At 39.7% G+C, this 17,960-nt stretch overlaps 1 protein-coding gene across 1 annotated transcript in view; it reads left to right on the top strand.

The window, feature by feature from the left end:
- KIFBP (kinesin family binding protein) overlaps positions 1-17,960 on the top strand; it is a 69,296-nt gene that overhangs the window by 24,100 nt on the left and 27,236 nt on the right. The window contains exon 3 of the mRNA XM_037003010.2: positions 17,731-17,810. Within this exon, the coding sequence (XP_036858905.1) occupies positions 17,731-17,810 (80 nt within the window). The remainder of the gene's footprint in view (positions 1-17,730; positions 17,811-17,960) is intronic.

Raw genomic sequence — 17,960 nt, 5'->3', positions numbered from 1 at the left:
GAATTCTTGGGTGGAGGTCCTTCTGTTTCATTACATTAAATATATCATGCCACTCCCTTATGGCCTGTAAAGTTTCTGCTGAGAAGTCTACTGATAGCCTGATCAGATTTCCTTTATAAGTAGTCTTTTTTCTCTCATCTTATCCTTGATATTTGCCATTTTAATTATTATATGTCTTGGTGTTGTCTTTCTGGGGAACCTTTTGTTAGGGTATATCTGTGCTTCCATGACCTAATATTTTCTGTCCCAGATTGGGGAAGTTCTCAGCAATTATTTCCTCAGAGAGACTTTCTATCCCTTTGTCTTCTATTCTGTGCATATTGTTCCATTTGGATTGGTCACACAGCTCTCTTATTTTTCATTCTTAGCAATCCTTTTTTCTCTGTTTTTCAGCTTCATTGTTTTCTTGCTCCCTAATTTCAAATCATTTACAACTTCTTCAATCTGTGAAGTCTGCCATTAAATCCCTCCATTGTATGTTTCATTTCAGATATTATATTCTTCAGCTTTGACTGGTTCTTTTGCAGATTGTCTTTTTGTTGAGGTCGTCCCTGAGATCTTGAATATTTTTCTGTAGATCATGAGCATGTTTATGACTTTTACTTTGAAGTCTTTATTAAAAAGATTGGTGGGGCGGAGCCAGGATGGCGGCGTGAGTAGAGCAGTGGAAATCTCCTCCCAAAAACACATAGAGCTATGAAAATGTAACAAAGAAAAATCTTCCTAAAATAGAGACCACAGGACACAGGACAACATCCAGACCACAGCCACACCTGCAAGAACCCAGCACCTTGCGAAGGGGGTAAGATACAAGCCCCGGCCCGGCGGGACCCGAGCGCCCCTCCTCCCGGCTCCCGGAGGGTGGAAAGAAACCGGAGCGGTTTTTTTTGGCAAGTGCTTTTTGGAAGCCTTAAAGGGACAGGGACCCCGGTGCTGGGGAGGCAGGGCGGCAGGACTGGTGAGCGGGTGCCTGGGACCGGCGCCTGAGGACAAAGAATATCGCGCGTTTTTCCCTGTGGGACCGGTGGGCGGGTGCCTGAGACCGGCACCTGAGGACGGAGGAAATCGTGCGTTTTTCCCCTTTTTTTCTCTCTTTTTGGCGAGTGCTTTTTGGAAGCCTTAAAGGGACAGGGACCCCGGTGCTAGGGAGGCAGGGCAGCGGGACTGGTGAGCGGGTGCCTGGGACCAGCGCCTGAGGACAAAGAATATCGAGCGTTCCTTCCCTGTGGGACCGGTGGGTGGGTGCTTTTTGGAAGCCTTGAAAGGACACGGACCCTGGTGCTAGGGAGACAGGGCAGCAGGACCAGTGAGCGGGTGCCTGGGACTGGCACCTGAGGACAAAAAAAAAAAAAAATCGCGTGTTTTTTCCTTTTTTATTTCTTTCTGTTCCCTCTCTCGTTGCTGTTGTTGTTTTGGTTTGGAGAGTGCTTTTTGGAAGTCTTAAAGGGGCAGGACAGGTCACTTAGACCAGAGGCAGGGAATCTGGGGATCTCTGGGCACTCTAACCCCCTGGGCAGCAGGGAGCACAGAGGCCCCTTACGGAGATAAATAGCCCCCCGGCCGCTCCCCCTCCAACGGGGCTCCACCATTTTGGAGGAACAGCCCCAGCCAGGCCAAGCCCACAGCAACAGCGGAGATAAACCCCAAAGCAACTGGGCAGGAAGCAGAAGCCCTGTCTGCACACAGCTGCCCAGCACAAGCCACTAGAGGTCGCTATTCTCCCAGGAAAAGGCCACAAACCAACAAGAAGGGAAGCTCTTCCAGCGGTCACTTGTACCAGCTCTGCAAACTATCTCTATCACCATGAAAAGGCAAAACTACAGGCAGACAAAGATCACAGAGACAACACCTGAGAGGGAGACAGACCTAATTAGTCCTCCTGAAAAAGAATTCAAAATAAAAATCATGAACATGCTGACAGAGATGCAGAGAAAAATGCAAGAGCAATGGGATGAGATGCAGAGAAAAATGCAAGAGCAGTGGGATGAGATGCAGAGAAAAATGCAAGAGCAGTGGGATGAAGTCCGGAAGGAGATCACAGATGTCAGGAAGGAGATCACAGAAGTGAAACAATCCCTGGAAGGATTTATAAGCAGAATGGATAAGATGCAAGAGGCCATTGAAGGAATAGAAGCCAGAGAACAGGAACGTATAGAAGCTGACATAGAGAGAGATAAAAGGATCTCCAGGAATGAAACAACACTAAGAGAAATATGTGACCAATACAAAAGGAATAATATTCGTATTATAGGGATACCAGAAGAAGAAGAAAGAGGAAAAGGGATAGAAAGTCTCTTTGAAGAAATAATTGCTGAAAACTTCCCCAAACTGGGGGAGGAAATAATCGAACAGACCATGGAATTACACAGAACTCGCAACAGAAAGGATCCAAGGAGGACAACACCAAGACACATAGTAATTAAAATGGCAAGGATCAAGGACAAGGAAAGAGTTTTAAAGGCAGCTAGAGAGAAAAAGGTCACCTATAAAGGAAAACCAATCAGGCTAACATCAGACTTCTCGACAGAAACCCTACAGGCCAGAAGAGAATGGCATGATATACTTAATGCAATGAAACAGAAGGGCCTTGAACCAAGGATACTGTATCCAGCACGACTATCATTTAAATATGATGGCAGGATTAAACAATTCCCAGACAAGCAAAAGCTGAGGGAATTTTCTTCCCACAAACCACCTCTACAGGGCATCCTACAGGGACTGCTCTAGATGGGAGCACCCCTAAAAAGAGCACAGAACAAAACACACAACATATGAAGAATGGAGGAGGAGTAATAAGAAGGGAGAGAAGAAAAGAATCTCCAGACAGTGTATATAACAGCTCAATAAGCGAGCTAAGTTAGTCAGTAAGATACTAAAGAAGCTAACCTTGAACCTTTGGTAACCACGAATCTAAAGCCTGCAATGGCAATAAGTACATATCTCTCAATAGTCACCCTAAATGTAAATGAACTTAATGCACCAATCAAAAGACATAGAGTAATAGAATGGATAAAAAAGCAAGACCCATCTATATGCTGCTTACAAGAAACTCACCTTAAACCCAAAGATAAGCATAGACTAAAAGTCAAGGGAAGGAAAAACATATTTCAGGCAAACAACAGTGAGAAGAAAGCAGGGGTTGCAGTGCTAATATCAGACAAAATAGACTTCAAAACAAAGAAAGTAACAAGAGATAAAGAAGGATACTACATAATGATAAAGGGCTCAGTCCAACAAGAGGATATAACCATTCTAAATATATATGCAGCCAATACAGGAGCACCAGCATATGTGAAGCAAATACTAACAGAACTGAAGAGGGAAATAGACTGCAATACATTCATTGTGGGACACTTCAACACACCACTCACCCCAAAGGATAGATCCACCGGGCAGAAAATAAGTAAGGACACACAGGCACTGAACAACACACTAGAACAGATGGACCTAATAGACATCTATAGAACTCTACATCCAAAAGCAACAGGATATACATTCTTCTCAAGTGCACATGGAACATTCTCCAGAATAGACCACATACTAGCTCACAAAAAGAGCCTCAGTAAATTCCACAATATTGAAATTCTACCAACCAATTTTTCAGACCACAAAGGTATGAAAGTAGAAATAAATTCTACAAAGAAAACAAAAAGGCTCACAAACACATGGAGGCTTAACAACATGCTACTAAATAATCAATGGATCAATGAACAAATCAAAATAGAGATCAAGGAATATATAGAAACAAATGACAACAACAACACTAAGCCCCAACTTCTGTGGGATGCAGCGAAAGCAGTCTTAAGAGGAAAGTATATAGCAATCCAGGCACACTTGAAGAAGGAAGAACAATCCCAAATGAATAGTCTAACATCACAATTATTAAAACTGGAAAAAGAAGAACAAATGAGGCCTAAAGTCAGCAGAAGGAGGGACATAATAAAGATCAGAGAAGAAATAAACAAAATTGAGAAGAATAAAACAATAGCAAAAATCAACGAAACCAAGAGCTGGTTCTTTGAGAAAATAAACAAAATAGATAAGCCTCTAGCCCAACTTATTAAGAGAAAAAGAGAGTCAACACAAATCAACATAATCAGAAATGAGAATGGAAAAATCACGACAGACTCCACAGAAATACAAAGAATTATTAAAGACTACTATGAAAACCTATATGCCAACAAGCTGGAAAACCTAGAAGAAATGGACAACTTCCTAGAAAAATACAACCTCCCAAGACTGACCAAGGAAGAAACACAAAAGTTAAACAAACCAATTACAAGCAAAGAAATTGAAACAGTAATCAAAAAACTACCCAAGAACAAAACCCCGGGGCCGGACGGATTTACCTCGGAATTTTATCAGACACACAGAGAAGACATAATACCCATTCTCCTTAAAGTGTTCCACAAAATAGAAGAAGAGGGAATACTCCCAAACTCATTCTATGAAGCCAACATCACCCTAATACCAAAACCAGGAAAAGACCCCACCAAAAAAGAAAATTACAGACCAATATCCCTGATGAATGTAGATGCAAAAATACTCAATAAAATATTAGCAAACAGAATTCAACAGTATATCAAAAGGATCATACACCATGACCAAGTGGGGTTCATCCCAGGGATGCAAGGATGGTACAACATTCGAAAATCCATCAACATCATCCACCACATCAACAAAAAGAAAGACAAAAACCACATGATCATCTCCATAGATGCTGAAAAAGCATTTGACAAAATTCAACATCCATTCATGATAAAAACTCTCAGCAAAATGGGAATAGAGGGCAAGTACCTCAACATAATAAAGGCCATATATGATAAACCCACATCCAGCATTATACTGAACAGCGAGAAGCTGAAAGCATTTCCACTGAGATCGGGAACCAGACAGGGATGCCCACTCTCCCCACTGTTATTTAACATAGTACTGGAGGTCCTAGCCACGGCAATCAGACAAAACAAAGAAATACAAGGAATCCAGATTGGTAAAGAAGAAGTTAAACTGTCACTATTTGCAGATGATATGATACTGTACATAAAAAACCCTAAAGACTCCACTCCAAAACTACTAGAACTGATATCGGAATACAGCAAAGTTGCAGGATACAAAATCAACACACAGAAATCTGTAGCTTTCCTATACACTAACAACGAATCAATAGAAAGAGAAATCAGGAAAACAATTCCATTCACCATTGCATCAAAAAGAATAAAATACCTAGGAATAAACCTAACCAAAGAAGTGAAAGACTTATACTCTGAAAACTACAAGTCACTCTTAAGAGAAATTAAAGGGGACACTAATAAATGGAAACTCATCCCATGCTCATGGCTAGGAAGAATTAATATCGTCAAAATGGCCATCCTGCCGAAAGCAATATACAAATTTGATGCAATCCCTCTCAAATTACCAGCAACATTCTTCAATGAATTAGAACAAATAATTCAAAAATTCATATGGAAACACCAAAGACCCCGAATAGCCAAAGCAATCCTGAAAAAGAAGAATAAAGTAGGGGGGATCTCACTCCCCAACTTCAAGCTCTACTACAAAGCCATAGTAATCAAGACAATTTGGTACTGGCACAAGAACAGAGCCACAGACCAGTGGAACAGATTAGAGACCCCAGAAATTAACCCAAACATATATGGTCAATTAATATTTGATAAAGGAGCCATGGACATACAATGGCAAAATGACAGTCTCTTCAACAGATGGTGCTGGCAAAACTGGACAGCTACATGTAGGAGAATGAAACTGGACCATTGTCTAACCCCATATACAAAGGTAAACTCAAAATGGATCAAAGACCTGAATGTAAGTCACGAAACCATTAAACTCTTGGAAAAAAACATAGGCAAAAACCTCTTATAAACATGAGTGATCTCTTCTTGAACATATCTCCCCGGGCAAGGAAAACAACAGCAAAAATGAGCAAGTGGGACTACATTAAGCTGAAAAGCTTCTGTACAGCGAAAGACACCATCAATAGAACAAAAAGGAACCCTACAGTATGGGAGAATATATTTGAAAATGACAGATCTGATAAAGGCTTGACGTCCAGAATATATAAAGAGCTCACATGCCTCAACAAACAAAAAACAAATAACCCAATTAAAAAATGGGTAGAGGAACTGAACAGACAGTTCTCCAAAAAAGAAATACAGATGGCCAAGAGACACATGAAAAGATGCTCCACATCGCTAATTATCAGAGAAATGCAAATTAAAACTACAATGAGGTATCACCTCACACCAGTAAGGATAGCTGCCATCCAAAAGACAAACAACAACAAATGTTGGCGAGGCTGTGGAGAAAGGGGAACCCTCCTACACTGCTGGTGGGAATGTAAATTAGTTCAACCATTGTGGAAAGCAGTATGGAGGTGCATCAAAATGCTCAAAACAGACCTACCATTTGACCCAGGAATTCCACTCCTAGGAATTTACCCTAAGAACGCAGCAACCAAGTTTGAGAAAGACAGATGCACTCCTATGTTTATCGCAGCACTATTTACAATAGCCAAGAATTGGAAGCAACCTAAATGTCCATCTGTAGATGAATGGATAAAGAAGATGTGGTACATATACACAATGGAATACTACTCAGCCATAAGAAGTGGAAAAATCCAACCATTTGCAGCAACATGGATGGAGCTGGAGAGTATTATGCTCAGTGAAATAAGCCAGGCGGAGAAAGAGAAATACCAAATGATTTCACTCATCTGAGGAGTATAGGAACAAAGGAAAAACTGAAGGAACAAAACAGCAGCAGAATTACAGAACCCAAAAATGGACTAACAGGTACCAAAGGGAAAGGAACTGGGGAGGATGGGTGGGCAGGGAGGGATAAGGGGGGGGAAGAAGAAGGGGGGTATTAAGATTAGCATGGACTCTACCACATTTTGCTAAGCTGATGGACAGTAACCGTAATGTGGTTGTTAGGGGGGGACCATATAGCGGAGAGCATAGTAAACAGTATTCTTCAGGTAAGTGTAGATTAAAAATTAAAAAAAAAAAAAAAAAGAAAGAAAGAAAGAAAAGGGGGATTACTCCTTAACAGGATAAAACTATTGGTAAATCAAAGATCAACGCATGCTTTAAATATCCTTAATGTTGATCACTGAAAGGGTGTCAGATGATCAGCTATGGAGGTACTCTTTTCTGATAATATTCCTTTCTCTTAATTAAAAAAAAAAAAAAAAAAAAAAAGCAGTTACTGTGTGCTGACCTCCAATGAGTTCTGCACAGTGGTATAGAGGGCATGTCAAAGTGTGGGCAAAGGGTCTGTTTGTTTCTATGTAGAAGATCAAGGGCTAACTTGGATACCCAGAAAATGAACTAAGATACAATATGAGGAGGAGCTTCCGGCATCAGCACTCTCTGGAGGACTCGTGCCAGGGGATGATCTCAAAAAGCCTCCACAGGGATCCGGACGATGCTGCGGTTGTGGCTGCATCCAGCCCACCGTCTCCTGGACTTGCCATAAGAAGGAGGAGGGAGATGTCTAGGCTGGCATATACAGTGAGACAACGAATTTGACTGGATCTGTACTGTTGGAACTCAACCAGGAGTTGGGAGGGGTGCAAGTTGTAGCACCCCAAAATCTCATGACATAGACTATCTATGGTTAAAAGAACATATGGGATGTGAACAGATCCCAGAAATAATTTGTCTGATGGTTCAAGTACAGTTGGACAATATCCATCATATCATAGATAAATTTTCACAAATGCCTAGGGTGCCTAAATGGTTTTCTTGGCTTCACTGGAGATGGCTGGTAATTATAGATTTGCTTTGTTTATGTCACCGTATTCCTATTATGTTAATAGGTGTGTGCAAATTAGTTAGTAGTTTAAAACCTATACATACTTAAGGTACTATACAAGAAGATATGTCAAAGAAATAATCAATCCTCCCAAGTTTCCTTCATATGCTACATCTATAGCTTTTCTTCTTCCTTCCTAATTACAAACCTTAAATAGAATTCGTGCCTCATATAGAATTTACTGAGTATCATAATTCCTCCAGGTGGTAAAGATACCTCGAGACAAGTGCTGGGCATAGAAGCCACAGGGCATAAATCTGCAAAGAAGTAAAAAGCTAACCTTTGCAAACAATATGGCTTCTCTCTCACTACCAACTTTACATTTCCCTGTATGGCCCCGGAAGATGACTGGTTAGCCAGAGACGGGTAAGATTCCTCAAGGGAGGAACAACCTAAGACAGGCACAGTCGCAGGGGGGCCATCAGGTGAGAATTTGGGGATCAACAGAGGTGAGGCTCAGAACCTCACCCCCCCTGCTTTGAGAGAAATCTTCTGCATCCGTGGATGTCTTGCTGCCCTTGTCTAGCCTGGATTAATACTTAGTCCATAGACACACCTGATCATCTGATCATCTACATTTGCCTTCTTACAGCACTAAACTATGTTTTCTACCTTTATCTTGCATCTACCTACCACTTCAGCATCTTATTAAAAATAAAAATAATAATAATAATAATAGGAGAAATGTGGGATCAACATATAAATCAAGTACAAAAATCAAATGAATATTCATATTTGACCTGATGGTTTATAGGTCATATTGCATAATCAAAACCGAAAGTTTCTGTGATGAATGCCCTTGTACTGTTCACCATGTAAGAATTTATTCACTCTGTAAGAATTCGTTCACCATGTAAGAACTTGAAGAAGATTGGAGACTGACGAGAATTAGGCTTGAGATGGATTAATGATTGTACATTGAGGATTGACCCCCCTATACTGAATTTTATTGTTGTTAACAACCATTTGATCAATAAATATGAGAGATGCCCTCTCAAAAAAAAAAAAAAAAAAAAAAAAAAAAAAACCCTCAAGACTCCACTCCAAAACTACTAGAACTGATATCGGAATACAGCAAAGTTGCAGGATACAAAATTTACACACAGAAATCTGTAGCTTTCCTATACACTAACAACGAATCAATAGAAAGAGAAATCAGGAAAGCAATTCCATTCACCATTGCATCAAAAAGAATAAAATACCTAGGAATAAACCTAACCAAAGAAGTGAAAGACTTATACTCTGAAAACTACAAGTCACTCTTAAGAGAAATTAAAGGGGACACTAATAAATGGAAACTCATCCCATGCTCATGGCTAGGAAGAATTAATATCGTCAAAATGGCCATCCTGCCCAAAGCAATATACAGATTTGATGCAATCCCTCTCAAATTACCAGCAACATTCTTCAATGAATTGGAATAAATAATTCAAAAATTCATATGGAAACACCAAAGACCCCGAATAGCCAAAGCAATCCTGAAAAAGAAGAATAAAGTAGGGGGGATCTCACTCCCCAACTTCAAGCTCTACTACAAAGCCATAGTAATCAAGACAATTTGGTACTGGCACAAGAGCAGAGCCACAGACCAGTGGAACAGATTAGAGACCCCAGAAATTAACCCAAACATATATGGTCAATTAATATTTGATAAAGGAGCCATGGACATACAATGGCAAAATGACAGTCTCTTCAACAGATGGTGCTGGCAAAACTGGACAGCTACATGTAGGAGAATGAAACTGGACCATTGTCTAACCCCATATACAAAGGTAAACTCAAAATGGATCAAAGACCTGAATGTAAGTCATGAAACCATTAAACTCTTGGAAAAAAACATAGGCAAAAACCTCTTAGACATAAACATGAGTGATCTCTTCTTGAACATATCTCCCCGGGCAAGGAAAACAACAGCAAAAATGAGCAAGTGGGACTACATTAAGCTGAAAAGCTTCTGTACAGCAAAAGACACCATCAATAGAACAAAAAGGAACCCTACAGTATGGGAGAATATATTTGAAAATGACAGATCCGATAAAGGCTTGACGTCCAGAATATATAAAGAGCTCACACGCCTCAACAAACAAAAAACAAATAACCCAATTAAAAAATGGGCAGAGGAACTGAACAGACAGTTCTCCAAAAAAGAAATACAGATGGCCAAGAGACACATGAAAAGATGCTCCACATCGCTAATTATCAGAGAAATGCAAATTAAAACTACAATGAGGTATCACCTCACACCAGTAAGGATAGCTGCCATCCAAAAGACAAACAACAACAAATGTTGGCGAGGCTGTGGAGAAAGGGGAACCCTCCTACACTGCTGGTGGGAATGTAAATTAGTTCAACCATTGTGGAAAGCAGTATGGAGGTGCATCAAAATGCTCAAAACAGACTTACCATTTGACCCAGGAATTCCACTCCTAGGAATTTACCCTAAGAACGCAGCAATCAAGTTTGAGAAAGACAGATGTACCCCTATGTTTATCGCAGCACTATTTACAATAGCCAAGAATTGGAAGCAACCTAAATGTCCATCGGTAGATGAATGGATAAAGAAGATGTGGTACATATACACAATGGAATACTACTCAGCCATAAGAAGTGGAAAAATCCAACCATTTGCAGCAACATGGATGGAGCTGGAGAGTATTATGCTCAGCGAAATAAGCCAAGAGGAGAAAGAGAAATACCAAGTGATTTCACTCATCTGAGGAGTATAGGAACAAAGGAAAAACTGAAGGAACAAAACAGCAGTGGAATTACAGAACCCAGAAATGGACTAACAGGTACCAAAGGGAAAGGAACTGGGGAGGATGGTTGGGCAGGGAGGGATAAGGGGGGGGAAGAAGAAGGGGGGTATTAAGATTAGCATGCATGGGGGGGAGGGAGAAAGGGGAGGGTGGGCTGCACAACACAGAGAGGACAAGTAGTGACTCTACAACATTTTGCTAAGCTGATGGACAGTAACCGTAATGTGGTTGTTAGGGGGGACCTGATATAGGGGAGAGCATAGTAAACATAGTATTCTTCATGTAAGTGTAGATTAAAAATTAAAAAAAAAAAAAAGAACGAAATAAAAGGGGTATTATTCCTTAACAGGATAAAACTATTGGTAAATCAAAGATCAACGCATGCTTTAAATATCCTTAATGTTGATCACTTAAAGGGTGTCAGATGATCAGCTATGGAGGTACTCTTTTCTGATAATATTCCTTTCTCTTAATTAAAAAAAAAAAAAAAAAAGCAGTTACTGTGTGCTGACCTCCAATGAGTTCTGCACAGTGGTATAGAGGGCATGTCAAAGTGTGGGCAAAGGGTCTGTTTGTTTCTATGCAGAAGATCAAGGCCTAGCTTGGATACCCAGAAAATGAACTAAGATACAATATGAGGAGGAGCTTCCGGCATCAGCACTCTCTGGAGGACTTGTGCCAGGGGATGATCATCAAAAAGCCTCCACAGGGATCCGGACGATGCTGCAGTTGTGGCTGCATCCAGCCCACCGTCTCCTGGACTTGCCATAGGAATGAGGAGGGAGATGTCTAGGCTGGCATGTGCATACAGTGAGACAACGAATTTGACCGGATCTGTACTGCTGGAACTCAGCCAGGAGTTGGGAGGGGTGCAAGTTGTAGCACTCCAAAATCTCATGACTATAGACTATCTATGGTTAAAAGAACATATGGGATGTGAACAGATCCCAGAAATGGGCTGCTTTAATTTGTCTGATGGTTCAAGTACAGTTGGACAATATCCATCATATCATAGATAAATTTTCACAAATGCCTAGGGTGCCTAAATGGTTTTCTTGGCTTCACTGGAGATGGATGGTAATTATAGATTTGCTTTGTTTATGTCACCGTATTCCTATTATGTTAATATGTGTGTGCAAATTAGTTAGTAGTTTAAAACCTATACATACTTAAGGTACTATACAAGAAGATATGTCAAAGAAATAATCAATCCTCCCATGTTTCCTTCATATGCTACATCTATAGCTTTTCTTCTTCCTTCCTAATTACAACCCTTAAATAGAATTCGTGCCTCGTATCGAATTTACCGAGTATCATAATTCCTCCAGGTGGTAAAGATACCTCGAGACAAGTGCTGGGCATAGAAGCCACAGGGCATAAATCTGCAAAGAAGTAAAAAGCTAACCTTTGCAAACAATATGGCTTCTCTCTCACTTACCAACTTTACATCTCCCTGTATGGCCCCGGAAGATGACTGGTTAGCCAGAGATGGGTAAGATTCCTCACGGGAGGAACAACCTAAGACAGGCACAGTCGCAGGGGGGCCATCAGGTGAGAAATTGGGGATCAACAGAGGTGAGGCTCAGAACCTCACCCCCCCTGCTTTGAGAGAAATCTTCTGCATCCGTGGATGTCTTGCTGCCCTTGTCTAGCCTGGATTAATACTTAGTCCATAGGCACACACCTGATCATCTGATCATCTACATTTGCCTTCTTACAGCACTAAACTATGTTTTCTACCTTTATCTTGCATCTACCTACCACTTCAGCATTTTATTAAAAATAAAAATAATAATAATAATAGGAGAAATGTGGGATCAACATGTAAATCAAGTACAAAAATCAAACGAATATTCATATTTGACCTGATTGTTTATAGGTCATAATACATGATCAAAACCGAAAGTTTCTGTGATGAATGCCCTTGTACTGTTCACCATGTAAGAATTTATTCACTATGTAAGAATTCGTTCACCATGTAAGAACTTGTTTGTTATGCTTCAGAAGATTGGAGACTGACGAGAATTAGGCTTGAGATGGATTAATGATTGTACATTGAGCGTTGACCCCTCTATACTGAATTTTATTGTTGTTAACAACCATTTGATCAATAAATATGAGAGATGCCCTCTCAAGAAAAAAAAAAAAAGATTGGTGCTTTCACTTTCATTTAGCCCTCTTTCTGGTGTCTTTGTCTTGTATTTCTTCCGGTGTGTTAGATGGGTCTGCTGCTTCCTGACCTGTGGAATAATAGCTTTATGAAGGAGGCAGCCTCTAGTGCCCAGAAGCTCAAGACTCCTTACTTTCCAGTGTGGGAGCCTCAGCTGTTGGCATGCAGTAGAATGGGCTGCCTTTCCATGTGGCTTGTAGTGGTCTGATTCATGGCAGGCAGTTTGCTTTGGCTACTCCTATGTGGTCAGCGCAGAAGTCTCTGCTGGAGTTGCTGTGGGTGGGGCCACCCTCTGACTGGCCTGCAGCAATGGTAGGGCTGCAGTGTTAAGGGGGTGGGCGGGCTAATGTGCAACTCTGCCCAGGTACTACATGCAGCACCTGGCTTAGACTCCCACAGGGAGGAAGGGGCTCTTGAGACTGACTCCTGCAGGTACCTTGCTGGTTGGGCTGAAACGTAGCCAAGAAACCTGGGAGGGTCTCCCTCTACCTACCAGGCAGCAAAGTCTGACACTATTGCCAGTCCAAGTGAGTTGTCTGCTGGCTGCTGGTGCAGGGAGGAGTCTCAGGGCTGTGCTGCCAGCAAGGGGGATGGAGTGTCTGGGGCTCCTGAGAGTTCCTGACGTATTGTGCTGGGGATGGGCTGGGGAGGTATCTTCCACCTGCCCTTTTTCCTGAGAAGAGACCTCTTTCCAACACTTGCCCCTCTGGTACCCCTCCCACTGCTGGGAAGTCTTTCAAACTTCCCGCCTTGCTCCTGTCTCAGTGGGACTAGTGGAGCGTGCCTGTTCTCCACAAGTGGCTGGGATCTCAGCCTCCTTGAGTGTTCCACCAGTCTTTGTTATCCAGCCCTGTTAATCAGCAGAACACCATGTAATGTGGGCTCATGCTCTTGGAGCAGATCTCCAGGGCCAAGTGTTCAGTGATCCTGGGCTCTTACCTCCTCCCTACTATGTTTCTCTTTCTCTCCACCTGTGGGCTGGGGTGCGGGGAGGGCTTGGGTACCACTCGATCTTGGCTTTGCTTTACCATTTTCTGTGAGGTCTTCTCTTCTTCCCCAGATGTAGGTAGTCTGTTCTGTAGTCTTCAGGTCATTTTCAGGTTTAGTTGTATTTGCCGTATTTTTGTTTTATGTGTTCTTGGGAGGAGGTTTCTTCCTTGCTTTCCTACTCCACCATCTTTTTCTCTACCCCCCAACATTGTATAAGTTTAAGGTATACAAGATGATATACTTGGATATATTGCAAATGATTACCGCAGTAGGATTAGTTATCATCTCCATTGCCTCACATTACTTTTATTATATGTGTATGTGATGAGAACATTTAAGGTTTGCTCTCTTAGCAATTTTCAAGTATATAATACAGTATTATTAACTACCATCTCCATGCTGTACATTTGATCTACAGAGCTTATTCATCTTAAAACTGGAAGTTTGTACCCTTTGACCAATATCTCCCCTTTCCTCCTGTCCAGTCCTTGGCAACCACTGTTTCTACTCTGGTTCTGTGAATTCACCTTTTTTTTTTTAATCCCACATATAAGTGATATCACCCAGTATTTGGAGAATGGCCATTTTAAATCATTTGACACACATTATAAATTGCTCTCAAAAAAGACTACCAATGTACTCTTATTCCACTACTGTATGAGGGTTCTCAGTTCCTTCACAACTTTTCCTTATGTTGTTGTTGAAAAAAAATCTTTGCTAATATTATAGGTGAAGTGGTCTTATTTTAACTTGAATTTCTTTGATTATTAAAGAGATTAATTTTTAAATGCTTATATTCCATTTGTATTTTCTCTTTTGAAAGTGTTCATGCCTTTTTACACTTATTTACTCAAGTTTGTGTTTTCTTGCTGATTTGTTTGCTCTTTTATGTTAAATCTCTTTTTAGTTGAGATATAAGTAACTATAGTTTAAGGTGTACATCATGATTCAATATATGTATGTATTATGAAATGATCATCATAGTTAGGTCTAGTTAATATCAATTCCATTACTACACATATTGACAGTTTTTTTTCCTGTGATGAGAACTTTTAAGATCTGCTCTCTTAGCAACTTTCAAATATATAGTACAGCATTAATTATAGTCACTATACTGGACATTACATCCCTAGGAGTTATAACTGAAGGTTTGTACTTTTGACTACCTTTATCCTGTTTGCCCACTCCGTAACTTCCACCCCTGGCAACTATCAGTCTGTTCTCTGTATCTGTGAATTCAGTTTTTTGTTTTGGTTTTTTTAGATTCCACATATAAATGATATTGTAGTATTTGTCTTTCTCTGTCTGACTTATTTCAGTTAATGAAATGCCTTCAAGGTCTGTCCATGTTGCAAATGGCAGGATCTCCGGTTTTTATGGTCAAATAATATTCCTTTGTGTATGTATGTATGACACATTTTCTTTATCCATTCATTCATTGATGGACACTAGGCTATTGTAAATAACACTGCAGGGAAGACAGGAGTGCATGTATCTTTTCAAGTTAGTGTTTTGTTTCCTTTGGATAAATATCCAGAAGTGGAATTGGATCATGTAGTAGTTCTTTTTTAATTTTTTGAGAGGCCTCCATACTGTTTTCTGTGGTGGCTGCATTAATTTACATTCCCACCAACAATGCCCTAAGGGTTCCCTTTTCTCCATATCCTTGCCATCCCTTGTTGTTTCTTGTCTTTTTGATAATAGCCATTCTAAAAGGTGTGAGATGATAACTCACTGTGATTTGGATTTGCATTTCCCTGATGATTCATGATGTTGAGCACCCTTTCATGTGTCTGTTGGCCATCTGTATGTCTTCTTTGGAATAATGTTTATTCATATCTTCTGCCCATTTTTCATTTAAAGATGGGGAGCTATTAAGTTGTATGAGTTCTTCAATTTCTTATCAGATAATATGCTTTGCCAATGCTTTCTCCCATTTTGTAAGTTGTTTCATTGGTTGTCTCCTTTACTGTGCAGAAGCTTTTTAATTTGGTATATTCCTACTTTCTCATACTATATTTATTTAACAAACATTTATTGCACTTACAGTATTTGCAGGCACTGTTATTAGTGATATATAAATTTTAACTCATTTAATTCTCATGATAATTTAAGAGGTAGATACTTTTATTATCCTTATTTTATTGATGAGGAAACAGAAGCACAAGAGATTGAGTGACTCACCCCAGGCCACACCATTGTAAGTGGTGAAATGGGATTCTAACCTGTATAATCTGACTCCAGAACCCATACTTTCAACCACTGTACACTACTGCCTCCCTTAGTAGTTGGACTTAGCCTAAAAACACAACTGTGAGGTACTCATTTAAGAACTGTGTAGTGTAGTGAGGACCTCCATATCTATACCAAAGTGATAATGGAAGATAAAATAAATGTGATACAAGCAGACTATATAGACTAACCATTCCTATTTGCTTTGTCAGTTTAACTCATTAGACATTTATTGTTTTTACTATGTGCCAGATACTATGCAAAATGCTAGGGAATCAAATATTAAAATATGGTCCCTACACATAACAAGCATTCTCTGGAGGATAAAGATTAGAGCAAATCAACATGTTAATTATACTCACAAGAGATTTTTAGAATGTACAAATATGTTTAGAATCCATATTTATAGGTCCTTAACATTTTTTTCTGATGAATATATCCCCAGACAGGAGAATTTTAAAAGTTAATGACTTTTCTACCTTGGTGTTTTAACTCTTGAAGTACTGAGAGGAGCAGAGTACCACAAAGCCAGATTGAGCTATTAATCTCCTTATGATTTTAGGCTCACATTCTTACACACGAAATTGTTAATTTAAATGTGGAGATACCAAACACCTATAGCCGTTCATTGAAAACTAGTATCAGTATGGAAACAAAACATAGCACAACTCTTTGTACTTAATTACGCCTCTATTTTAGTTAAGAGACTGATAATGATTGCTAGTGTTATATATAAAGTGTGATAGTCCTAACAGTGAAGTACATACATAAAATAATACACTGATTAATTCCCCTCATCAAGACAGGGCTAAGCATACTAAACAGCTCTAAAAATCATTCAGGATGTCTCTGAAGAATTACTACCTATTGTGCTTGCTTTAGGCCTTGCTTTCTGTCTAGTCATTTTTTCTTTCTATGAATTCTGGGAGCCCAAGTTGTGATATTTTTAGTGTTCTAGAATGTACAATCATGGTTTTTCTTTTTATGGAAACGTTACTACTTGGAGTTTAGTGAATTCAGTTTAAAGCAAAGGTGGGTTTGTAGATGGGGCTATCCTCGTAGAAGCAGAATGAGGCAGAAGTAATTCTCTGCTCTTTCGGAAGACTTAAAGTGGGATTGTAAGTGATTAACTCATGGAATCCTCAAAACCTTATGAAGTTGGGTATACTATTATCTTTATTTTATAGATAAGACAAAAGCCCAAGAGACTGGGTGACTTGCCCAAGGCAATAAACAATGGAATCACTGGTTTTAATGTTCCTGTATTGAAAGAGGTTAATCTATATACTTTTCTTTTTCTCTTGGGAAAAAAGTAATAAATATTAAACAGTTTGATTTTATTTTCATGTGTGGTCAGTTCAGAACGGTGTTACTCTGAGGATGTGCACATTTTTTCATATTTATTATGTTTATGTAGGTTTTTAAAAGACCTTTTTTTAACCAGACAAAATTAATAAAGAATTATATATATCTCTAAAGACAGATTGGTAGATTTTTAAATTGTATTTGAAGTTCAGCTGCAACAGCAGTTAAAATCTTGTCAAGTGTGAGCTTTAGGCAGGCAATCTATTACTTCAACTCTTTCAGATTTTATGGTGAAGGAAATTAGTTCTTGGGTAACATGAAAGTGAACTAGTGAAAAAATGAAGTCTATTGGGCTTTTAAAACTTGATTCTCTAATTCCTCCAGAGGAGGGCGCTTGGTGTTTACTGTTTAAAATTCTAGAGTATTATTTTTCTTTAATTGTAGATTGGGAGCCCTCCTCTTGATCCTACTGAGCATTTTCTTCCTAAAGAAGAGAATCTTGCTGAACAAGAGAGATCAAAAAGGTGATTAAGTATAGAAACCAGCTCTCACAGGTATTTCCACACAGTGGAGGTGAGATGATTGTTCAAACAAAGCACTATGTTTTCTCTTTTAAGGCACTCATAAAGGTTATAGAATGTGAATTCTGACATGAATTAAAACCTCCATATGCC

The sequence above is a fragment of the Manis javanica genome, chromosome 7 (assembly GCF_040802235.1).
Source record: "Manis javanica isolate MJ-LG chromosome 7, MJ_LKY, whole genome shotgun sequence".
Classification (NCBI taxonomy): Eukaryota; Metazoa; Chordata; class Mammalia; order Pholidota; family Manidae; genus Manis; species Manis javanica.
Note: the sequence above shows the minus strand (reverse complement) of the source record. Positions and strands in the feature narration are given on the sequence as shown.